The sequence below is a fragment of the Triturus cristatus genome, chromosome 7, assembly GCF_964204655.1.
Source record: "Triturus cristatus chromosome 7, aTriCri1.1, whole genome shotgun sequence".
NCBI classification, from domain to species: domain Eukaryota; kingdom Metazoa; phylum Chordata; class Amphibia; order Caudata; family Salamandridae; genus Triturus; species Triturus cristatus.
The window spans coordinates 644319858-644345907 of record NC_140590.1 but is presented as its reverse complement, the minus strand read 5'-3'; the positions used below and the strand labels follow the sequence as shown (position 1 = coordinate 644345907).

General features: G+C 47.6%; 1 protein-coding gene across 3 annotated transcripts in view; it reads left to right on the top strand.

Annotated features, from left to right (window-relative positions):
- The window catches only part of CACNG5 (calcium voltage-gated channel auxiliary subunit gamma 5), a 417838-nt gene that overhangs the window by 17393 nt on the left and 374395 nt on the right, over window positions 1-26050 (top strand). For 2 of the 3 annotated variants that reach the window (XM_085614418.1, XM_085614417.1), the window contains exon 1: window positions 13024-13220. The exons of the other annotated variant lie outside the window; for it this stretch is intronic. In XM_085614418.1, coding sequence (XP_085470544.1) covers window positions 13131-13220 — 90 coding nt within the window. In that variant the 5' untranslated portion in view covers window positions 13024-13130. Of the gene's footprint in view, window positions 1-13023; window positions 13221-26050 lie in introns of those variants that run through there. 3 annotated transcript variants of the gene reach the window in all.

Here is a 26050-nt window from a genome sequence, read left to right as displayed (position 1 = left end):
GGATTGTTTTTACACAAGAAGGCATCCCTTCCTCTCGAAAAAAACTAACTTTTAAGGCATTTCTCACTTTGTATGTGTTCTGTAGAATGCAGCACTTATGCAAAGAGGGAAAAACAAGAACAAATGAAAATATTCTCCTCATTACACCATAGGGCTTTACATCAAACTCATGGGTGGGTGAATCGAAATGCCCATGCACCAGACAGGGAACACTCCCTTGGCGCAAAGTAATGCAAGGCAATGCATTGCACAGCTTTGTGTTACTTTAGGTTACAATCCAATGCAAATTGTGATTTTGTTGGATTGTAAATCCCACCACTGCACTTTTAGTTTGTGTTCAAAAAGTAGTTAAAACCGGATGCAAAGTGTTTGTAAGTGTGGGTCCTAATGGTAGTCAGATGATATTTTATTTATATGTGGTATTCTAGTGCATTCAGTACAGCCATCCAGCTTCTTCCGAGCTCTACAGAGCTATGGGAATCAATCGATAGGACAAGCGAACATCTGGCACATATCAGTGGGCAGAGCAGAGAAGAACAGGTAGGCTTTTTGTGCTCATTTATGCTGTGTGGGTTCTGGTTCTGAGCAGGGTTGCAAAAACTAAAGATCCCAGAGTGCTCAACCTTGCAAACATAGGAAGATTTATGATGAATTTAAAGGGCTTTAGCGTGCAGAATGAGGTGCCTCAGACTAATCTATTAGGGACTGCCTTTCAGAAATAAGAGCAATTTTGGAGACTAGAGTGAAAAAGTTTGCTCCTCACAAGAGGCTTATTTTGTACAATCCAAGTTATGGTAAAAGCGAGTCAAAGATAGCTCAAATTGGAACCATTAACGAAGAATATTAAGATACTGCTCTTAAGGGTGCTTGGTCAATAATTATGGCAGTTTTATACGATACTTCCAGAGGGCACAAGAGGGCACAAATTGAGAATGAATGATACTCCACCACTATTTGTAGAAAAGAGGTGCTCTTGCCCCTAGTTCGAGTCCAAGAGACTGTAAGGTGCCCCTTAATTGAGAACCAAGTCATGTGACATCTTGTAGCCCACCACCAAGGCTGTTCGCATTTATGTTTTCCTAGCCTAACATATTCTGGAAATGTGTCCCCAGAATGTGCTTTTAATTTCCATGGCAGAATCTCAGAGAGGACCTAGACAAAATTGTCTTTGAATTTCCTAACCAAGGATGGAACTGACAAGGAAAGGCATGGAATTTTGACAGGATGGTGTCTTTGGATTTTTTAAACACAGAGGGAACTATCCACCAGCTACTCTATAATCGGTTAATGGAAACAAGCAGATTAACAGCTTTTATCTGTCTTTTGTCAAAGATCTATTGTGTATTATATAAATGACTACAGTGAGCTTTGGGTTGTCCTGTTGCTTACCGTTGGCTGGCTTTCTTCTCAGTCTCATTTACTTACTTCCTTTTTAGGTCTGGTGTTAGCCAAGCCTTTTTGATTTTACTAAAATAAGTTGTATAATATACTTACTTAACGGGGCTTTAAACCACCTCTCTTCATCCTTTGGTCTGATGTTGTGCCATTCGCATTTTGCTTCCAATCAATACATCATACAGCATATAGTCTACTTAAGCCCAAAGTTAATGTCAGTTTGGGTGACTGCATTTTTGCTCTTTCACAAGGTGGACATCCGCACACAATGTAGTTCCCTTTACTGCCAGTGTTGCCTGATGAGGTGATAAGACGCATTTGAATAAAGCATTGGGCATATTCCAGCTTTATCAGTTCCCGTCTTCTTCCAAAGCTGTTGTAAATTCCTTTTGAAGTGGACTGCTGCTATTTCACAGTATTACCATATTGTGTTCCTGGACTCAGTTTCACCAATGGATCATTAATAAACTTTGCCCAGGAAGAAAAACAACCTTTATCATGTTTAATTTGGAGCACACTTGTAACAGTTTTATTTAAACTAAGGTGGTGTAGAATTTGGGTTTTACTATCCAATAGTTTATACTGTGAACCATCTTTCTTTCCTTCTTTCCATCTTCTTTCTTTCCTTTCTGTTTTCCTTGCTTCCTTTCTTTCCTTTTTAGGTCTCGCCTAGGCAGCACGCATGCGCTGCGCTAGGAGAACCTTTAGACATTGGTCTTCACTTTTCAAGCACTACACTCGTGCTTGTAGCTGCATCCACCTTGGGGGAGCGAGCAGCGGCGTGCCACAAGCATGAGTGCAATGCTTGAAAAGTGAAGACTGCTCTCCCAAGCGTGCACGCGTGCACCACTCGCGGGCTCACCTCCTGCTCCCCCTCTCTCTCACAACCTCTCCACTTCATGGCACCGCGCTTCATGTTTCATGAAGTGCAGAGGCAGCATGTGCACTCTTTCACTTTTGCCGCCGCCATTATCTCCGTATAAAGGGAGCTGCTGCTATTGCTGCTTTTCAGATAAGCCTCTGTGTGCGCACGTCCTCCGGTGGCATGTGCACGCTCGTGGTGTGAGACGGTTTCGGGTTTGTTATTATGGCTGATTGTAAGATGAGAAGCAGTGCCCGGAGGCCTCTTGCTGACGAGTCGCTGTCTGCCGGGGGAGGCTGTTCTGGACGGCAGAGGTGCGTTTGCATGGAGTGCGCATGTGGGCTCTATCCCAGCTGCTCTGCTCAGCTCTCACTCAGTGAGCACAAAGGGCTCCTCTGTTTGTGCATTGATAAGTTTCTCGGCGGTGGCTGTTTGCTGAGGTCTGTGCGTGCTATTGCAGAGTGATGGCGTGTTGTTGTGAGGTGGTCTGTCCTCTTGGTCTGACAGAGAAGTCATTAGCGGCAGTGTCCTGAGAAATCTCTGTAATGTACAGAAAATAGCCGCACTTCTGTGGTTTTCATCACGCGGTGTAAACAAGCTGCTAGGATTGTCACCAAATGAGGGCGAGAAAGGGGCACGCTGTGGGGTCTGCATCATTTAGAATAAGAAACTAAGCTTTTTAAAAAACATTAGTGTATTGTAGTTTTTTCTTTTGGACATACCACAGTTCCAGGACTTCAAATATTCATTTCAGACAAAACCCATTGGCAGTGGGAAGTAAAAGCAGTCAGGACTGCTGAGTTCTAATGTTGGTTCCTCCTTTTCTATAACATTTTACAAACGTCACCAGATCAGCATTTCTCCATTGCCTCAGTGCACTTGATTGTACAAATGTGAGCACATGAGAGAGAGTTAACACAGTTCAGCGCTAGATGGGAATACATTTGTGCCGTTCTTTTAAGTGTAGGAGTTGGCGCAGTAGCTTCAGTAAACGTGGTTACTTGGCTACAACAACTTCACCACCCACTGCATCCTCCTCCTTGGCGTTGCCTTCTCTTTTTATATTATTTTTTTCCTATTGTTAACCAAGCAAGCACAGCCACAGGCTCTATCTAATATGACCATCTTCCTTGTAAACCTACATTGCCTTGAATGTTATTTCTCCTGACATGTGACCCCACCTCGAATGAGTGAGCTCTAGGCTGAAGTTAAAGGTGGTTTGTTAAGTAACTGCCTGCTTCTAGGAGGTATACTGTGAATCTTGATACCGATTCCTTGTCCTCATTTCCTCTGTGTAGCATGTTTCCTGAGCACCTGACTCTCGGGCACCCTTTGTGCAAGTTCATCATAGCCCAAGCAGAGTTTGCTGTCCCAAGCAGCGCATGCGGCCTATCGAGGTTACTGTCTGAAGAAGAGCTGGAGCCGTCTCAGTGTAGTGCTGAGTACTTTTGTTCATTGTGCTGAATCTATAAAAGTAACAATGCGGGCACGTACACCAGAGTTGTCAAGAGCGTAATGGACAAGGGTCATGCCCATCTGTAAACTCTGCTGAGGTGCCTGTGAAACTCCTGCCGCCACCCGTAGCATAACTGCCAGCATTTCACAGGTAAGTAACTATACCAGCCGATGAAGACCAACTGAATAGAGGCCCCTGCCTTTGTTTCCAGGAGCTGACATTGCATCCTTGTTTTTTGTCTACTCTACTTGCCAATTCTCATACACTGTGCTAAGATAACATTACAAAACTAGTCATCGCTGCGGTTGTAGTCCTTCACATTCCTTGTACAGCCCATTACTGTTTTGCTAGTAATGATGGAAACTCGTTTCATAAGTGTGCCTGATTTATCCATTGAGTTCTGTCCAATATAACCTCTTTGTTTCCCTACACTCAGTGGTTGTGAAAGTGTAGAATAACTAAGGTGAATGACATCGCTAATATTTCCTGAAAGTTCCAATTCAGTCTTTTCCAATCACATATTACTAGCATTATTGTAAATCAAGCCACTTGATGCATATCCTGTACTTAGTTGATAGGACAAGTGGTACAGCTATTTGCCATTAATTTCCAACAAGCAAAACCTGTATTCTATTTTGTTCACCTTCCTGGTATGAGAACTCTAACTTGCTAAATATGGGAATTGGGTGACTGCGGAAATAAATCTCTTGTTAAAGTAAAAGGAGACGTGTGTTGAGTCGAGCCCAGCAATCTCCATTTCAATAATATTTACTGCCTGCCCCTTAAACAATTGCACCATTTTTCATGTCCATATGGCAAAAGGAGGAGTGCGTATATTGTAATTGCATTGTCCTTCTGCAGGAGAACTATGCTGGCCTTGGTGAGCGCAAAAGGTTGCGGAGCTTAGTTAGTGTCGAACTCTGTTGTACCTTCTGATTTGACACCAATCTGCAGTTCTTGTGGCAGTATTTCACATTTACCATTGGTTCATTTAGCACGTTCTGAAAGCCTATTACCCATTTTCAGCGCTGTTGCCACATGTCGTTGTACAGCCCTTTCCCTTTTGCATAAGCTGTAAGCATTAGAATGTGTATGGAAACATCTATTTATTATCAAGAAGACCTCTGTGACTTTCTAGTCAGATCTTACTTAAACTTGAGATAACACCCCAGTAGCTGTATCACGTCTACCCATTTGTCACTTCTCTCTGTCGGAAAAAAGTAGAGTTTTTTCCATGGCAACAAATATCAGAAATGCATATACCCTTGGCCTATGTCTCTTCATTCTTGACTATATCCAAATGGCATCCATTTCATCTCGAAATAATGTTCACTTGGCTGGGGACGTTTGCCCTGATTCCCCTCGCTGATGTAGTGGCTCCACTCAACTGCAACTTGTTTAAAGCTGCTTATGCATTTCACCCTAACTGTTGTGGAGAAAAAGCAAACATCTACAGCAGATAGGCACAGCGTAGCTCTACAGAGTTTTCAGAAATTTGAAAGCACTTCTCCTTTCATTTTTCTTTTTATTTTTTGCATTATGTAGCACGAATGAAGGTACCAAAGCACTTTACATACATACTAGATCCATTACAGAAATCTGCCTGGTGGATGATAATGCATGGCTAAACACGGCTGAAATGCCAGAAACCGGTTCTAGGAAGCTTGTTTCCGGTCCAAGGAAGGCATGGCTTGGCAGTTCGTGCTGGACTGTTCCCATGAGGCACAGGGTCAGACTAATTTGCATATGGCCATGTCTGAACTGGGGTGGCAGAGTGGGCTAAAGAACGGTGATGGATCAAACCCAGATCTGTTGACTGGGTGTGAGTGTTTGATTGGTTCTGATGCTCCGTCCATCACCACCCCCTTTTGTACCACTTTGTTCGCCATAAGTTGGCAGGGTATGCTCAGACGTGAGTCCCTTGCTCACTTTGCCACTGGATTCAAGCAAGCCTGGCTGAAGACGGCTGAAATGCCAGAAACCGGTCCTAGGAAGCTTGTTTCCGGTCCAGGGAAGGCATGGCTTGGCAGTTCGGGCTGGACTGTTCCCATGAGGCACAGGGTCAGACTGATTTGCATATGGCCATGTCTGAACTGGGGTGGCAGAGTGGGCTAAAGAACGGTGATGGATCAAACCCAGATCTGTTGACTGAGTGTGAGTGTTTGATTGGTTCTGATGCTCCGTCCATCACCACCTCCTTTTGTAAACACTTATAAGGTCCCCAAGGCGAGACCTTTTGGCTATGCCAATGCTTGTTTTTGTTCTTCTTGGCTTTGTCCCTCCCCTGGAGCATAGCACAGCTTATTTTCCATCTTCTTGAATAGATGGCTTTGATGTTTCCACTGCTTACATTCAGGGAACTACTTTTTTTTTTCTTTCAGCACTTAACTGGGGTGCATATGTTTTCTTGCTCTCTCCTTAATGTGCTACTCAACCCTCAAATTCCTGTCCTCTCCGTGCTGTCTGTGTTGGACTCCACCTTTACCCCATTAGTTCATCCTTTTTTATCCACACCCCTCTCCCTTTGGCTTTTTCCCCATTTTTTTTTATTTCAAGACCCCTGTTTTTTTGTTGCTGCCCCGTTACTCCTGCTGCTTGGTGGCACTGATTTACTAACCCACTTTTATGGAGAAAAAAAACCGTTTTGGGTGGTTTGAAAGCTCCAAAATTGGCTTCCACCATCTGGGAATGTTAAATTTAAAGTTGAAAAAAATAGTTGGGGATGCATATGCGTGTATATGTTATCACACTGGGACAGTCATTTTTCTTTTGCTGATATTTTTGTGAATCAGCAAGCAAGCACTTGTTTTCTTTTTGCTGTTGTCAAACAACATCGGAAAAAAGCATTGGTAACGACAAAAAGTAAGGTGATGCCATTGAAAGGTGAGGCCTAATGGATTACCAACGCTTTTTATGCTCAATTACTCCCAAATATGTGGAAAGAATTGATGTAGATTATGAGAAGTAAATGAAATTAAAATAGTTATTTTTGTATTTCTGTATACAATTCGTTTTTTATAACTTTTGTGAAGTCAGGGGGTCACATCAGAGCCCTCATAAACATGTCAACACAAACCTTGTGCACTATGCCATGTTTTAATGCGTGGTAATTAATTGCCATTCACTTAATTTAATCCTTGAGAACATCGCAAGAGTTTCTGATATAAAATTGATAATAGCCTAATAACGCGTAATGTCTTGACTCAATCTCTGCATTTACTATTTTATCTTTCATTTGAGAGCATTCTGGTACCTCTGCTCGCTATCTCATATCCTACGGTGAATATTTCTGCGTGCATGCATATGCATTATACTATGAATGTACTCATGCGTTGTAGTAAACGCTCCCCGCATTGCAGTCAGAAACGAGTACCTAAACATGAGTTTGTGGTTTTGATAATAATACATACATTGCATAAATATATGTATTTACAGTCACAGCGTGTATCAGTAGCAACATTTATATCCGAGCTTCTGCTGTAAATTATGCTCAGAACCATAAAAGTGAACCGTAAGACAGGGCTGCGATGCCTTGTCATCTTCCTTCACTGCACGGTGCCGTGCCTGTGTTAATTAGGCCCTCTATTTTTTTAGCACTTGCGCGCAGCTTGGGGCACGCAGAGTTTTACATTTTCCAGTATGTTAGAGCCCTTTAAAAGTGAATCAAGACATGCTATCTGTAGAGTGCCACTCGGCCTCTACCATACAATGTAGACACACATACACGCATCCTCCACCCCTCGAGGCGGGCTCGCCTCGAGGGTATAAATAAAAGTACCGGAAGACCGCTCGGGGTCTTTCCGGTTTAACCAGCACACCGACTCACCGTCTCTGTGTTTGCGGCGTTCCTGTCCCCCATACACGTGGCCTGTCTGGGTCACCACATTGGCGACGAGGCCGGAGGTCCCGCTGCGTGCTGCCTACTCGTCCTGCTGCCCGCGGCGTCATCGGAGCCCACAAGCGTCGCTCCTTCATCATCGGCGCTTCCCCGCCTGTCGCGCTCCGGACCGGAGTGCCGCCTGCTGTCCCGGCCTGTTCCGGCCCTCCGCGAAGCAAGCGTGGTGGCCGAAGGAACCCCGAGCTGCCGGCCGGTGAAGCGCTGCACAGACGCGCTGAATGCGCATCACCCTCCCCCACCTCCCTCGGCTCTGCCTTCATCAGCGAGGCCTGGGAAGTGCCCCGCCCGCTGAACTTCGTGGAGCTCCTGCTGCCTGCTGTGACGCCCCGGGCTCCTGACTGGCTGAGGCCTGGCCGCGTGGTGGGTGTTCCCTCCCCAACAAGCACTGGCGAGTGCAAGGGGAACGGTGGAGGAGGAAGGCAATTCCACACTGGAATATGCAATAAATTACCAGGACTGACACGTCCCGCCAGCAACAAGCATTGGCTGCTGCAAGAGGGTTCTCCACGGTCCCTCATCAAGCCTTGGCAGCTGCAACTCCTATTTCTGGCCCTGGTGATCCCTGCGGACGCGGCGTGCCGCTGGCTCCCTTCAAGAGACGCAGGGGGACGCAGCTGACATCTGCGAGGTCGGAGTGAGTACGCCTGCCCCAAGCGCCCCCTGCCGCTCGCCCACCCGCCAGCCGGCTCGTGCGTGGGAGGCCTGAAGCTGTGTACCTGCATCTCGCGATGGGCGATCAACCGGGGGCCGGAAGGGGCGCCGCGCCGGGCCAGGCAGCTGCACCTGCTGGAGGGGGACGCCAAGCAGTTGACCCACCCCGTCACAATGCGACGACCAACCCGCTCCCGCCATTCAGCGAGATGGTGGATCCGGCCACTGCTGCACCCCGTTGGAGGGCATGGGTCGGTCAACTGAACAACTACTTCACGGGGACCCGTGAGACGGATGGAACTGTTAAGCGCTCCCTGTTGATTTTCTATGGGGGGTCCGAAATCTATGATCTCTTCGAGACCCTGCCGAACACGGGCAATGCGGATGACTACGACGGCGCGGTGGCGGCCCTCAACGGTTATTTCGATCCACAGCTAAACCTGGACTTCGAAAAATTCAAATTTCGACGGACACTACAATTGGAAGATGAGTCCATCGACATGTACCACGCACGCCTGCGGAAACGGGCAGCCACCTGTGGGTTTGCCGACCACCGGGAAGAGATACGGAGCCAAATCATTCTTGGATGCAAGTCGAAGCTGCTCCGGAAACTGATACTGCGCCAGCCGGGGATCACGCTCGATCAGATCCTGGTGCTCGCCCGCTCGCACGAACTTTCAGACGTCAGGGCGGAAGAGATGGCTGCGGCCCTACACAAGCCTGCCCCGGTGCAGACCGCCACCAGAACCCCCCAGATCAAGGAAGAGCGCGTGGATGCTATTCGGAGGAGGCCGACACCTGCGCCTGGGAGAACACGACCGCCACCCGGCGGGCCCTGCGGGAATTGCGGGGAGGACCACCTCCCCACAGCCGCGTGTGGAGCGAAAGGGCGCGAGTGCTCCCGCTGTGGGAGATTGAACCACTACGCAAAAGTCTGCCGCAGTAGCCAGCCACGGCCTACCCCAAGGAAGCCGCGAGGTTTCACGCAAAGGGTCCGCCAACTGTCGATCGCGGGGTCCGAGGAGGCAGAAAAGGAGGCGCCGCACCAGACCAACCTCGACTTGGAAGAAGATGACGACGAGATCTACTACGTATCGTTTGTAGGCCAGTCCGGGAGCCGGCGGAGGCCGCCTCCCATGTGCTCGGTCAGAATAATGGACACTACCCTTCAGGCGCTCATAGACACCGGAGCGACAGTGAATGTCATGGACTCCCAACAATTCGAGGCCCTGGAACACCGACCTCCGCTACTCCCGACCAGAGCGAGAATCTACGCATATGGAGGAGTCGACCCCCTTCCCCTGAGGGGCACGTTTGAAGCGCCAGTCACGAGTGGGTCACTCACCACCATGGCCCGGTTTCATGTGACAGAAGGGAAAAGGGGCACCCTTTTAAGCTGCCACACGGCCGAAGACTTGGGCCTCGTGTTCTTCACGAACGAAGTGCACGAAGCACACGCGGAGGACATTCTAAGTGAGTTTCCTGAGCTGTTCACAGGTCTGGGGAAGCTGAAAGGAAAGCAATTCAAGCTTCACATAGACCCCACGGTCAGGCCGGTAGCACTGAGACACCGACGAGTACCCTACAACCTGAGGCCACAAGTAGAAGCTGAACTGGCAAAACTTGAAGCGCTGGGAGTCATCGAGAAGGTTTCAGGCCCCACGCCCTGGGTGTCCCCGTTGGTGGTCGCCCCCAAACCGAAGCAGCCCGGGGCAATCAGGCTGTGCGTCGACATGCGGCTGCCCAACGCAGCAGTCAAGAGGGAGCGCCATGTCACGCCGACCATGGATGATGTCGTTGCTGATCTTAATGGGGCCAGGTGGTTTTCCAAACTAGACCTCAACGCGGGTTACCACCAGTTGGAGCTGGAACCGAGCAGCAGATACATCACGACGTTTGCGACGCATGTGGGCCTGAGAAGGTACAAGCGCCTCAGCTTCGGGGTATCGTCGGCCGCAGAGGTATTCCAGAATGCCATCAAGGAAACCCTGTCTGGTCTAACCGGGGTGATCAACCTGAGTGACGACATCCTCGTGTTCTCCTGCACCCTTGAGGATCACCACGCACAATTAAGAGCCACACTCCAGCGGCTCAGGGATCATGGCCTCACTCTACATAAAGAGAAGTGTGTGTTTTATCAGGAATCCATCGATTTCTTTGGTTACACCTTCACACGAGACGGCCTAAAAGTAGACCCCAAGAAAGCGATCGCCCTGAGGTCAGCCAGCATACCCAAATCACCAACAGAAGTGAGGAGTTTTCTTGGCATGGCAACTTATTGCGGGAGATTCATCCCGAACCTGGCGGCATTGTCAGAACCCCTCCGTGCCCTCACGAGAAGTGACCAGCCCTGGCGGTGGACCGTGGAGGCCAATACGGCGTTTGCGAAGATCAAGGCGGCCCTACAGGACAAAACGGTCATGGCGTACTTCCGCCCGGGGAAGCCGACGGAGCTTGTCGTGGATGCCAGTCCGGTGGGCCTCGGAGCGGTGTTGCTCCAGGAACACGACAAGGGCACATGGAAGCCGGTCGCATATGCCAGTCGGGCACTGTCTGACACCGAGACGCGGTACGCCCAGATTGAAAGAGAGGCCCTCGCGATCAAGTGGGCCTGCCAGCATTTCCACTTGTATCTGTTCGGACAGGACTTTACAGTAGTCACGGATCACAAACCGCTGGTCCCACTGTTTGGAGGCACCACACGGTTAGCCCCGCCACGGATTGAACGCTGGGCGGTACAACTGCAGCAATACCGATTCACAGTGGTCTTCCGTCCCGGGGCGCACAATCCGGCTGACTACCTGTCCCGGCACCCTGAAGACCTTCCCCTTGAGTGTGTCCCCGCGGACGTCGGGTACTCCGACGCCTACGTGAAGATGATCGGCAGAGATGCCTGCCCGGACGCGATGACCCTGGAGGAAGTTGGCCGGGTGACTGAACAGGATGGAACCCTGACTAAAGTCAAGGAAGCCCTAGCGTCCCACAACTGGAAAAGGTTTCTAGAAGGCAACCAGGTGCTCACGGAGGAGGAGAAACATGCCCAGCAGCGGATGTGGCAAGTCCGCCACGAGCTGAGTGTGGGAGAATGCGGCACAGTGCTACGAGGCCACCTGCTGGTTGTTCCCTGCGCACTTCAGGAGAGGTGTCTGCGCTTGGCGCATGAGGGCCATCAGGGGATGGCGAAGACCAAGGCCCGCCTGAGACACAAGGTCTGGTTCCCAGCCATGGACGTGAAGGTCGAGGAGCTGGTAAGAAGATGCAGAGCATGTACGATCACAGGAGCGGACTCACCAGCAACGCCGGTAATCACGGAGGAACCGTGTCCTCGCCCATGGTGCCATGTGAGTGTGGACTTCGGCAGCTTCCCAGACGGGAGGCAGATGCTGGTGATGGTGGACGCGTATACGAAATTCCCAGTGGTGGAGGTGGTGGAGTCCACGTCGTTCCCACACATCCGGATGGCTCTGGAGAGGACCTTCGCCATGCTGGGGAACCCAGAGATGATCCGGTCGGACAACGGCCCACCCTTCCAGGGCCAGGAGTTCAGGGACTACATGGCACAACGTGCGATCCGGCACAGGCGAATCACTCCTCTGTGGCCTCAAGCGAACGGCGATGTTGAGAGACTGATGCGTACACTGAACAGAGCCCTTCGCATTGCCGTCGAGCAGGGGCAGGATGCGGAAGCAGCCCTAACTAAGTTCCTTGATGCGTATCGGCATACACCGCACTGTACTACGAAGTGTGCCCCAGCACATCTCCTGTTTAAAGAGGCACCACGAGATGGAATACCGACGGATCCATCCTGGAGCCCACCGGCACGGGATGATGTTGCAGTACAGGAGAGGAGAGAGAGAGCTAACAACAAAGCCAGTGAACACCGGAGAGCCCGTGAACACCGCATTGTGGTTGGAGACAGGGTCATAGTGAAAGACCGACATCCGGGATGGAAGTTCAGGACGCCTTTTGAACCAGAGGTGTGGACGGTGCTATCGGCAAAAGGAACGATGATAACAGCCGGAAGAGGCGATGTGAGGGTGACCAGGAACGCATCGTACTTCAAGAGAGTCGGAGAGGAACTGGCGGGAGAGCCATCGCGTGAAGACGCGAGTGAGGAGCCGTTTGACTTCCCGGAGCGAGCCGACACCCCGGAGAGGGCGTCCCCGAGGCAATGGGGGTGCACTCCGCCAGGAGCCTCCGGTCGGACCCCGACTGACCGTCAGGAGAGTCAAACCCGAGCGGAAGAGCATGACCCCCGGGGCCAGGGTGAGAGCGGTGTGTCCCACAGGGGAATAGGCTCCAGGCTGCGCAATAACCCAGCTCCAAGTCAAAGACTCCGAGACTATGTTTGCCCCTCGCCTTGAGAGAGACTTTCGAAATGAAGGACACTATCTAAAATGTTGGAGGGATGTAGAGTGCCACTCGGCCTCTACCATACAATGTAGACACACATACACGCATCCTCCACCCCTCGAGGCGGGCTCGCCTCGAGGGTATAAATAAAAGTACCGGAAGACCGCTCGGGGTCTTTCCGGTTTAACCAGCACACCGACTCACCGTCTCTGTGTTTGCGGCGTTCCTGTCCCCCATACACGTGGCCTGTCTGGGTCACCACACTATCGGGTCTCAACTGCCCGAATTATTGTCTCGTGGGCAGTGGTGTCTACTACTAGCAGGCTTGCAAGGGGGCGCCTCGCGCTTCCATCAGAGCACGTGACCCGCCTTGCCCGCCTCGGCGCGCGCTCAGAGAGCCCGAGAGCACGCGCCAGAGCAGTGGAAGCAGCAGCGGTGTCCTGGATCTCTCTCTGACTGCCTGGGGCTCCGGACTGAGCGCCTTCCCTCCCGGATCCGGACTCAGCCAGCTGTGCATGCCCTCGCGCAAAGTGCCCGCGCTGGAGGGCAGCACGGAGAGGAGTCTGCGGGGAAGGCGTGCGGCGCACAGAAGAGGCTCTGCCCAGGTAAGGCGCGCATGGGTCGCTGTGTTGCCACTCTTCAAACAACCTCTCTGGGTGCCCACTGCCTAGGGTTGCTCGTCCACGCACACTGAACTGCATTTAGTTATTATCCCGTTCTGTCCCTGCACTATGTCTGCATCAAGGACAGATTGGATTATTCTACACATTCCATTACCCCCGTACATTGTATTATTCCTTTCATCCCGTTTTTTATCTGCTCCAGGGGCAGTTCTGCACATCTCAATTATCCCCACGCCTGTGAAAGAAAGGACAGTTCTACCTTCACACTCTAGTGACAGCGGTCCCCTGTCCCTGGCAGCCCGCATCCTTCATCAGCAGTCAAAGCTGTGCGGATACCTTTTACTGAACGCCCTGCCTCGGCACCAAGGGCACGCAACGGAGCTCCAGTCAGTCCTTGTGATATCATTATTTAAGGAAAGTCCAGCCGCCTCTTTCATTACGATGCCATTGGCGCTATTTTTAAACAGCACTCCTGTGCACCCAGTCATGTCGAGGCGCTGTTCTGTCAGCCAATTAAACCCATCTGCACTGAGAAATATTCAGAATTATGCCCCCCCCAGCCACGTTCTCTTTCTGCACGCGCTACAATTCTGCAATCCTCCATTCGGTCCGTACTTTTATCTCTGCCCTTTAGACAGTTTTGCTCTGTGGTATTCGCTCCCTTCCATGTCGCTGCCCAGGGTCCATTTCTACAATGCGCCTCGAGGTCAGCGCCCAACCTCTGTACGAAGGAGAGTTTAATACTCTCATGCAGCCCGTGCACAAACTCTCTAGTAAGGGCAGTTATACGCTGCTCCATTCAGTTCTCTTCTATTCAATACTTTCACTGTTATGGAGTTTAGTTATTGCTTTATCGCTTCATTTGCACCCCAAGGAAGCCCATTTGTCACGGCAGCTCTCTGCATTAGACAATTTTTAATAGCAAACCAACTCAGCGGCAGCAAAACATTTTAATAGTGCCCGTGCTCCCGAGATGTGCCCAGTTACTCTGTGTATCCCTTCCCTTCGTTTGCCTCAGCGCCAGGACACTCTCGCGAAGCCGCGCGCTTGAGAAGTGCCTTCATTCATGTATTCAAATGAACTTTAGCACACAATGCTATAACGTCCTCGCGGCTCTGGAGCGTTCCATGTTTTAAGTCCCGCCCACCCAGCAAGGATGCTATGGGCCCTGGTGCATTAAAGGAAACGGCCTCGGGCCCCTTTATTTGCTGTCGGAGTAGTAAAAAACAGCAATTATTATCGGGGTTCAGTAGGGCACTTAGGGCTTTGGTCCCGGTGCCACTGTACCTGCTGCACCAGTGGTGACTACACTCCGGCAGCCTCTGAAAGTCTTCCGTAATAGCAGCCTTTCGGCCAAAGCCCCGTTGGTGCACTTCGAATGTTCAGAGTATGTCATTCCGTTTTCTCGCTGCTACACTGGAACATTATGCTAACCAATGCAGATAGTAGCTCCGTATATAATAGGGCAGCTCTCTATCGTTCCATGCAGTTCATTAATGCTCTGCAGTAAGGACACTTCTTCCTATGTCATTCCTTTAAGCGTCTACCGAATGCTCCTGATAATCCCCGTACCGACGTGATGTGAATCACCCCCGCTCCACCATCGACCACCGCCCACTGAGTTCCGGCCTTGTTAACTGCGCTCTTGGTGAATGTAAACCGACCAGAAATGCATTGTTTAGCTGCATAAGAAGAAACAAAATCGGACAGGGGCGGCTCTGTCTCCTCGCTCTTTCCCCCAATGAACTCAATTGCTTGTTTATAAGTATCCGAATTCAAGGCCTGTATCCTGAAGGCCAAATGGGCAAAACGTGCCTGTGATTTTTGAACATCATTGAGGCTTATCTGTCTTTGGCGATCACGTTTCCAGTGACTCTGATTTTATATTATTCTGAGCGTTTGCTGGTGTCATTGAATCCAGAATGAAGTGTTCCCAGAATCCACTGCTTCTGTTTTGTCCTTGATTCTGGAGAGCAGTTCCTCTATATAGGCCTGGTGGTGTGTAGAATATAACGAGGCTCTTTTTTAGAAACCAAGGTGTGATTAGATCATGCAATTGGGGCTGTACACTGTACCCGTGTGTGTTTGACCTATGCGCTGTTAGAGAAACTGGAAGATAATATTTCGCCCAAGATTAGACAGTGTTTTTTGGTTAAGTGCCATGGATGGAATTAGAACGCAGGTCGGTAACATCGTCGCTATACCTCATCCGTTGCAGTAACATTGAGGGGGGATGTGCCCGATTCTGAAATACTGCAGTAAATAATGGTATTATCAATGGGCATCATCAGGTGAGGGCGCCATGTTCTCATTGGTATCGCTCTGGCACCCAGCTATTATTTTATTCCGCTGCACAGAGCAGGATGCACTGGTCCTGTATGGCTCAGCGAGCCGAACCCTGTCCAAAGACAGTTGTAGTGTTCTAGGAGTTACGTATAAGAATCCCGCAAGTCAAACTTAGCCAGGCGCTGTGTTGCTTATCATTGTACTGCACTTTTGTGGTCTATTTTAATATGATCGAATCAAGTTTTTTGTTTTTTAAGCATGTTTTTATTGTACTCCGTGGAAACATCAAGACACAATTTAATAATACAGTTGGAGTTCGCATCGCAGAGGATTATCCACCTTCAGTGTAACAGCAAGGCATTAACAGGGATAGTTACCCAATCACCTCAAATCAACAGTGCAATGTATCTTAAATAAACAATAAAAGGTCATATTCAAGAGAAGCAAACAGCAGGTAACCACACTAGCGCACTTCTACAAACAGCCACCCACCCCTCCATATTTCCCAATACATCGGGCCAGGACACAGGGGGACGGTAAGAGGGGAACCCCCCCAGGGGGAGCGGGAGGGGCACAATTTATCTCAGCAACCTCCGATTTGACAACTGCCTCATCACAGTTAACCAGCAACTTGCTTTCACACAAGACCAGTCTTCGGGTTTCCCCTCTAACCCTCAACAGGGGACACATCTGGCTCCAGGCCGAATTAAGTTAAATTGATTGAATAAGGGCTAGAGCACATCTTAGATGATGCACACAGGACTCTTGCAGCATTTGAGAGTGCGATGAGATTTGTGTAGCACAAAACCTCAAAAAGTATATCCACCCGTACGTGTCACCTGATTTTGAGAGCATCACATGTTCGAAATTAAAAGATGTGGAGTGGGGGTGATTAGTGTTTTCCTTTAGAGCTTGATGCTTCTGTTCTGCCATTTTCTATTGGCTTGTTTTTTGCAATTAAGGATATATTTCCTATACGCTATTCCCCATATATATCAAGACTGCATAATATACCATCTGTGGTGGTATGGTTGCGTGAATTGGTGGATAAGATGATTGATGGTCAGTGATCAATGCAATGATGGTACATTAATTATAATCATCATATATCTTGGTGTATAGAAATCAGTATGTAGTTTGAAGTAGTCTAAGAGCTGGGAGGTGGGAGGTGGCAGCGAGACTGAAGGGTCGGATCAGCCAGGCAGGTCCTGAAGTTTACAGCCGAATGCACGAGCAGAGGATTTAGTTCCTAATTTGCTGTGGGAGGAGCTAATAATTCAGATTACTCAATAATGCTTCAAGTTTCCCAAACGTATATATAATGCAGTGTGGTTAGAGGATGGAAAAGTGCTTTAGGTTTATGGAGTGCATCATTTGAGTTAAGAGGCACCAAGAAGGGTTCTGGGAGAGATTAGTGTGTGAGGTTCCATGCACATCCCTGAAGGAAAGGGGGAGGGTTTTAAAGAATGCCCTTTGTGAGGCTGGCAGCCAGGTTGCCGGGAGATGAGTGGGAGATGTGGTCTGGTGACTGGAAATGTTGAAGTGTGTGTGGGTAGCAAAGTGGATGGTTTTATTGCGGGAGGAAGGAGTTCAGTGTCCGACCCCTTAAAAAGGCTTTTACAGTAGACTAGCTTTCTCACGACCAGGGTGGTAATCAGGGATTTGAGCATGTGGAAGGGGAGCATTGGTGAGCCTGGTAGAAGTTGTGATGGAGGGGAAGGAGACAAACGTCAAGCTGGAATCAAATTTAGAACTGAGATTCCTGGTAGAGTGAGAGGCTGTAAATGTGTCAAGAGGGAAGCAGATTGTAGTAGAGTGATGGTCGCAGAGGATGCAGGGAAGTACATTATTTATGCCATGCTTGAGTTATGCAGATGGGTGCAGAGGCCCATCAAGTGCCTGTTGGTTGTTAGATCTTTCTGAATGAGTGGGAAATGTTGCAGAGAAAGTGATGTTGAGGGAAATAAAGAAAAGGCTCCATCACTGAGTTGAGAGAAGGGTTGTAAACCAATAATCGTTGAGGGTGATGGCATCTTGCATGCTTCAGTAGACGGAAAAGGAGAAGTGATAATTGTAGCATAACATATTTAGTGCCCTCCCAATTATTTTCAGTGATGCAGGAGTGGTGAGCATGGTGGATTGGTAGATGTGTGAGATTCACCTGAGTTGTAACAAATTGGGTTATTGGTTGAGAAGGAGGGACGTCCCTTTCAGGTACCAACCACAATTCTTGTCATGGTGAACCACAAAAGCCACTAACTTAATCTGTGCTTAACACTCTGGTAGCACAAAGCAATCAGTTTGGCACTGTGTAAAATATTTATGTAGCACCAAAACAGTAAAAAAGAGAAAACACAACAACAGGAAAATCCCAAACCAGTTCGGAAAGAGAGTTTATTTAAATAAATAAAATTATACAGCAATGACAATAATACATTCAGTAGAACCAGAGGTATTGAATTGAGTTCTTTGTGAAAATAGTGCCAAGAAGCAGAAACACCATTCATATTTATTTGGAGGCACTAGACTGGGGGAAATATTTTAAGTAAAACAAGGGAACCCGCAAGGTAGATAAGGACCTTGGGTATCAATTAGTTACAGAAACATAGGTCCTTAAAGAATACAATACAATTGTAATAAATATAGACTAGAATCAGCGCTATATTCAAGATGTCCAGCCAGACAATACATTTAATGTCTCAAAAAATTTCAGAAAAATTCACGAACACAATAATAGAGTGGGACACAGTCCTGCGTCCTACAGAAACACAAAACAATTACATGTGGACAAAAACATTTCAGGCAAAACAAAAGTAGCTTATGGCCAATACGACTAATAAGGGTAAGCTTTCAATTTAACAGGTACTGCACTGGTTTTAACACATTGGATTAACGTGCAGACTGTTTAACTAAGTCGATGACATTTCAATCCTTTAAAAAACATACTCGGATCATCATCGGGACGGGTGTAATACAAGCCTGAAACAATACACTGCCTGTGCAACAAGGGAAAAATGGGAAAACGGCAGAAAAACAAAGCGAAATTAGACAACACATATAGAGAGAAGTCAACCACCTGGTGGTAACTGATGTACATGCTAATTGGGTAATTGCTATAATCAGATAAGTGCAGGCATCATAAAATGCATGTGTTCAATCACTTGTGCCATTCAGTGCAGACTGCTATTACAGAAAACATGGCAGCATGAAGTTGCATAATAAGATGCACAGTTTAATTAATTTCAAAAGGTTTAGGCCTGGCAAAAGGATTATCTGGCCAGGTCGAAATGGCAGTTTAAAACTGCACTATAGGCTACAGTGGCAAGTCAGAGACATGTGTAAAAGGCTACTTTACTGGATGGCACAATAAGTGCTGCATCCCACTAGCAGCATTTAATTAATAGCCCCGGGGTACATGCTGTACCATATAATAGGGACTTAAAAGTAAATTAAATGTCCAAATCAGGTGTGGGTAAATGTTACTATATTTTCAATGGAGAGCACAACAACTTTAACACTGTTTAGCAGGGAAAAAGTGTGCAGAGCTCTAGAAACCAACAAAAATGAGTGCAGCAAAAAAAGGCAGATGAAGGCGAAAAATCTTGGGTGACCCTGCAGAGAGGGCCAGATCCAAGTAGACCGATGGTTGCATATGGCTGGTGAGAGGAAGATGGATACCTAGAGAGAGAGGGAAGTATTTTTAAGCAGAGTGTTATCCACATTGTATATGAATATCGTGCCCACCTCCCTTTAGATCGTTGTGGACACTTTTTCCTTGACCTCTCTTGGGCTTTGATGTGATAGCCCAAAGCATTCTGGGTGTTGTAGTCATAGTTTGCTTCATTGAATTAATTTGACTAACACACCTGAAGTCAATGATTTGCAGGTAAAAAATTCATAACTGATGCAGCCTTCTGAGGTGTGAAGTGGTGTTGGTACTAGGCAAATGTTGTTGATTAATAGGCACTTCTGAGGATATTTAAGTTGATTTCTATGATCTAAGGGGCACATGAATTCTTCCACTCGCAGAGGGTATAAATCCGAATGTTGAGGAAACAGATAGTGGATGGGATTGTATTATGTAGGAGTAGGGTGCATTATAGATTGAATAGTGAGAGTCCGAAAATGGGCAAGTATATTATTGAAGGCATTGCTAGTGATTGAAAAATTGAGAGGAGTAACAATATGGCTATCAGATTCAAACTGGAGAACTCAAGTTGTGGGGATTTTCTCATGGCTACAGGAGTCAAACGATTGTGGCAGAGAGACAGGTAATGATCTATTTCTTTATGAAGAAAAAAGAGGTCTGTTACTAGGCGCATGTGATTCTGATAGTGTCGTTGTCATCATGTATTCTTCATTCTCAGCACTGCTGTGGATTTATAGATCGTCCAAACTTCAGCACTGCTGTCATAGTTGGAAGAAATGTGTGTGGGGAATGCTGCAAAATGCCATATGTTTATTTGGAGGCATATGACATGTTTCAAGAAGTATTAAAAAGGGTACATTTAAGATTTACTGCAAAATTTAGGAAACCATTGCTAGGGTTGCATGTTGTGTGTACTTAGCACAACTTAAGTGATTGATTGTGCGATCTAAATACAATATGCAAGTCATAGGTTTAAGCCAACTAGCAGTGCCACTCGAACATTCATCCTTGCAAGCATGTGAGGTTGGTCAATGGAGCGCCACATGAACTGGAGTGTTAATACCTGTTATTTAAAGCATTCAAAGCCAGCATGTGGACATTAGCGAATTAAGAGGCTCATTATGATGGCGGGGGGACTGCCACCGCCGGACCGGCGGTGAGGTCTGCCGGCCCTGCGGCCCGTGATTCTCCCACTACCATATTACGATGGTGGTGGGATTCAGACCGCTACCGCGATGGAGGCAAAGCCCGTCTGCCACGGAACCACCACAGGTAATCAAATTCAAATTTCAAATTTTATTTATTATGTTTTGGCTCTCAAAGAGGGCCACATAAACATGTACAAACAAAGCAACACAATCATCACAAGTACAAGAATTATAAAAACATAGTATTCGGACCGTAATAGGTACACTGCAAGCCATCAGTCCCACAAGGCCGGGCCGGCACAATCTTCCAGAGAGTTTAATAAATAGCTAAAAATCCTTTAAAAAAGTTAAAAACATAAGCACAGAACATTTCATTTGGTGGGCAATAAAGTGCATGAAGAAAATCTTGTAAAGTGACAATACTGAGGCGAAGACAAATTACTTTAAGCCATCGCTTGCGCAAGCTACGTAACATAGGACAAATCAAAAGTACATGCATACAGTCCTGGTTATTTAATTTACATAGATTGCACAACGGTGAAGTGCCATGCCATTTAGACAGCAACACGTTAAGAGGGATTAAGTCATAACGTAATAAAAACCAAAACCTATGTATCCCATGTGGCAGGTTCCACAGGGCATATGGTTGGGGCTGTTTCAACCTATAGGAGGAGATCAGCGGCTCCACATTCCTTTTATCTCCAACTGTTTTTTTGTCAGATAGAAAACAATACTCCCACGAAGCCTCCCTGAGGACCTGCTTTAACTGCGTGGGAGAATAGGAGAAAAGAGCGCTTTCATCCAGTCTAAGGATTTTCACAGCCCTTCTAAAATTACTAACAAGTTTAGAGAACTCCTTAAAATTGCCCAAAAGTTCATTTTTAAGTAAGACTCGCAGGGTTCCTTCTCTCGCTCTGGCTAAACTGGCTACCCATCTTATTAAGGCGCAAAGCCCCTGAACCCAGGCACTCCTGAGTCCAAAATCCAGCCTGCAAGCAGCCAGTGGACAGGCATTGTTAAGATTCGAGAGGGATCTTAGGAGTTTTCCCTCAGTCTTGTGGCAAAAGTCCCAGTATTTTATCTCAATTATTTCTATACCATACAAGATGGTTGCGGGGATTTTAGCTCTAAATACTTCTAGAAGGCTAGAAAAATGTCTTTTCCCCGTTGCCAGGTATAGGGACTTTAACCCATTGCCTTGGGCAAGAGCTTTGCGGGAGCAATGCTCTATATGAGAATTCTCGCTCATATTGACCGAGAATATTTTCCCTAAAAAGGTATAACAAGTTACGACCTCCAATCTAAGCCCTCCGATAGCCCAACCAAAATTTGTCGAGCGGCATTTCTTCCTACCAGCAATACACATCACTTTACTTTTATTAATATTGATCTTCATATGATGCTCCCCAGCAAAGTCCTGAAGAGCCTGAAGCCGATTAGCCAGACCCACGGGAGTTAAGTCAAGCAATAACACATCATCGGCATACATCAGACAGGCTATTGGCACCCCTCCTATCAACGGTGCGATCCCCTCACTGTGGGACACAGCTGCAGGGAGGTCAGTTGTGTATAGGGAAAACAACAGGGGCGCCAATAAGCAGCCCTGTTTAAGGCCATTCTGAGATGGTATTTTGGCCGACAGCCCCCTTTCGCCCCCCATTAAGACCCTGCACCAGGTCTCAGTGTGCAGAGCCCGCACCAATTCCAGCAGGGGAGTAGGGACACCCATCCTCGCCAATTTTCTCCACAGCGTTCCCCGATCTACTTTATCGAACGCTGTGGAGAAATCAATGAAGGCGGCGTATACAACACCCCCTCTCACCTGGACATATTTATCAGTAATAACCTGAAGGGCAGTCAGGTTGTCCAGAGTGCCATGTTCCCTTCGGAAGCCAGTCTGTTCCAACGGCAAGATGTTGCGCTCCTCGACCCAATCAGAAAGAGATCTCAGGAGGCATTTCGCAAAGACCTTTCCGATGGAGTCGAGGAGCGCAATCATGCGATAGTTACTGGGACTGTCCCTTGCTCCCTTTTTGAAGATAGGGACCAGAATGCTTCCTCTCCACGATGCAGGGACACGTTTAGAAAGATGGCATGCCCTAAACAGGGGGTACAAGATTTTACTCCAGGTTGAAGGGTCTTGTTTTAGGACCGTCATCGGAAGCTCATCCGGTCCCATAGCCCCAGAGGATCGCATATTTTTTATAGCCAACTCGATTTCCTTCTCAGAGGGAAAGAAGACCGAGTCATCAGGGGCAGCATACATGAAGTTATCCACACCTGTGGTCCCATTCCCTGCATATAATTCTCGGATATGAGAGGACCATAGATCTTCTGGTATAGCTATGGGAGTAGGGGAGTGGCGAGTACCACATCCTTTCCCAATTATTGCCCAAAAATCTTTAATGTTGCCATAAGCAGCAGATTCCCTTAATTTAATCCATACTTCATCCTCCCTGTCCCTTTTAACTTTTAGCTTAAGTCTGCTTCTCTTTCTTTTTAACCTAGCGATATCTTTCCCACGTTCCAGTACCCTTTCGACGTACTGTGCACGGATTAGTTTGTTTAATTCCCTATTCAGATTACGGAGAGTTAGAGAAACTACCTCTCCTTTTTTCTTAGGGGGGACAGTTTTTTTAGCATTCAATAAAATCTTTACCATGAATTCCTCAAAACAAACTATTTCATTTCCGTTCCACTCTTCTATTTCCCTAAGGGTATCGGTCAGTAGCTCCTGCACCCCATTAATGGCAGCATTATTCCAGAAGCATCTTCCAGATGTCGAGTGGAAGGTAGCCTCCCTGCCATTTAGCGACCAAGATGCCGTATTCATAGAATTTAACGAAATTGATAGTGACAATATACTGTGGTCGCTCAGAGTCGTGGGTGTGATCTTTAAGTCAAGAATCTGGGGAAACAGACTGTAGCTGGCGATAGCATAGTCCAAAATTGATGACCCAAAGGGGGATTTGTGGGTATGATTTGCGGGGACGTCGGATGGAAATCTTCCATTTAAGATAATACCATCCCCGATCGCTAATTCTTTTAACAAGATCTTCCCCCTTTTATTTGTCTTTAAGTTTTCAGGGAAGAGCGTCTGGGGGATGCAATGTGCTTCCTCCTTAGCTTTATCCCTGAAAAGTTTTAGACTAGCGTTTGAAACTTTACAATTCAAATCACCGATAAGCAAAATTACAGGAAAAGGAGGTGAATTTTTTATCTTATCCATATACTGGAGAACCCGCTGCAATTTATCATTAAAACATTCCTCAGGCGGAATATACACATTGAAAATTACCATGGGATATTTTACATTGTCATGGAACATATTTTCTAATGTAATTGTGTGGAAAAGTCTACTGGAGTCAATATGATGGGAAAATCTCCATTGAAACTTATTTGACAGTAAACAAGCGAGCCCCCCCCTAGCATGCCCTTTCTTAGAGGGCGCAGCCGGAACTTCCAAAACATAAAAATCTTTTAAAGGCGTTAACCTATCTATGCACCATGTTTCCTGGATGCACAATATATCAGCCTCCAGAGTGGATAAAAAGGTCATTTTCTCCGGGCTGCTATGGAATCCGGCCGCATTCCAGGAAATTATGTTTAAGGCTGGGTTAAAGATGGTGGAACAATTTGGGGTTATCCTTATTTTTTGTTGATAATGCACTATGGAGCCAATTCCACCGGTTATTGTCATCATTGAATGTGGAATTCTCAACTAGTGGGAGAGGCTTCACGTGCGATACTGTGCGTTTTCCCCTGGAAACCCAAATTTTCAGGTCTCTCAGAGGAGAGGTTACCCCGTTTTGTTCATCACCCCTCAACCCCTGCTTATCGAAAGAGTTTGGCTTGCCTGGGGTAGGGATAGGTAGAATATCAATACCTAAGCGTAATCATTACGATTGCCCGGTGGAGCAGTCTGCAGCCACAAAATGGTGGCGGTGCCTAGCAAGCCAAATTTTGATTGTCTCCAGCCAGCCTTTCCGCGGAGGTGCAACCGCCGTTGAAAGGCAGGCAGAGATTGGTTTTGGGGGCCCATTGTGGGTCCCCATTGTGTTGGGAGGAGGTGAGGGTGCACTGGGGGGTACCCATGGTACCCCCGACATTTCACAGCACCAAGTGGCAGGCACAGTGTAGTGCCTGCCACGTAGTGCAGTGAAATGCACAACATGCTCATTTTGACATCGTGGCGGTGCTGCTGTCAGCAGCCACTGCCGCAATGTTAATGGTGCGGAACAGGACCGCCGCGGTCCCATCATAATAGGGTATGCGGGACCGCCGCATGCATGGCGGTCGGTCCCGGTTTCCACCACCATGACGGACGGAGCCAGTCCGTCCGCCATCTTAATGAGCCCCATAGTCTTAGTAGAGGTGACCATAAAGGATTTTTCTTTTCGTCTCCAAAAGAAATTGAAACTTCTATATATTTAAGGTTCTTATACAAGGACGGTCTGTCAAGGCTGTGATTTAAAGATGTACATTCGCTCACCCGTGTCAGTGTGAAGATGAATGCAAATCAGTTTTATACATTTTTTCTTTTTTTGCGGGGTTCTTTTACACTGGTTGGGCTCCTCACCCTGTATTTTTAATTGCTGGTTACCTTCTTTGCATGTTTTGTGTTCAAGTTCTTGGATGTGATCTCTTCTAGAGTATATTGAGTCTATTAGAGGTCAATGAGTTCAGGTTGCTCTTCGAATATTATGCACAGTTTAAAAACCAAACACAATATGTGGATAATGGATTGTACATGTGTCTTTCTTTTGCTCACCATTCTAGGTAAGAAAAGAGGTGTATTGCACAGGTTGCAATGGCATCCTTATTGCTCTAACAGTGGAAAGGAGGGTTTTGAGGTTTTGAGGTGTGCAATGAGCCTTCTGCTACATTGTTTCATTGAACTTTCCCTCCGGTCCCTGACGTAAGGTGGAGCTACGGGCCATTGTTTCATTGAACTTTCCCTCCGGTCCCTGACGTGAGGTGGAGCTACGGGCGCAGGAGCGCCATAAAACCAACGGAGAAACCCCGCTGCGTGGGACACAGCCCCGGGCGAAGACCGGGCCAAGACGGGCCCGTCTGAGCCCGTCAGCACCTGAAAGAGGCAGGGCTGGGCCGGGGCTCTAACGTCTGCCCCTACGATACTCCCAAATTGGTACTGTTGCTTATGGTTTATTTTGTGGCATAGCCACTTGTGTTGTGGAGCCTCCTCGTTGCTGAAGGTGGCCGTTGCTTACTACGTATATGGGCTAAGGATGTACTGCTGCATTCTGATTAGGTTTAGCCTGTGCGGAAAACTACTGTTACCACCTATCATTGTTACACTCAGAGAGTCTTGTTGCCCTAGGGTGTTTCAGGGTTTATTTACCGCTATCCACCAATCTTCCTCAGCTGTGCAGCGGGGCAGGGTGAGGCGGGTCATTGTGGTTTTGCGCTTTTCTGCACTGCCCACTGCCCTTTTCCCTCTCCAGCACATGAGTCTGACGGAGGCAGAAGGTGACTGGATTGGGATACGATATTAATGGTTTTACTGTGAGTTTGTTATAAACCCAACTTATTGTATTATACTTGCTGTTGCAGATTTTGGTATCTTGGTATCTTGGTATTTTGGTATCTAGGTATCTTGGTATTGTTGCCGCAGGGGTTTGCAGCATGAGTAAATGCAAGCTTGGAGCGGGTGCAGGGGTTGTTGGTACACTTGATGCCTTTCTTACTAGGGCAGAAACAGTGTTAGC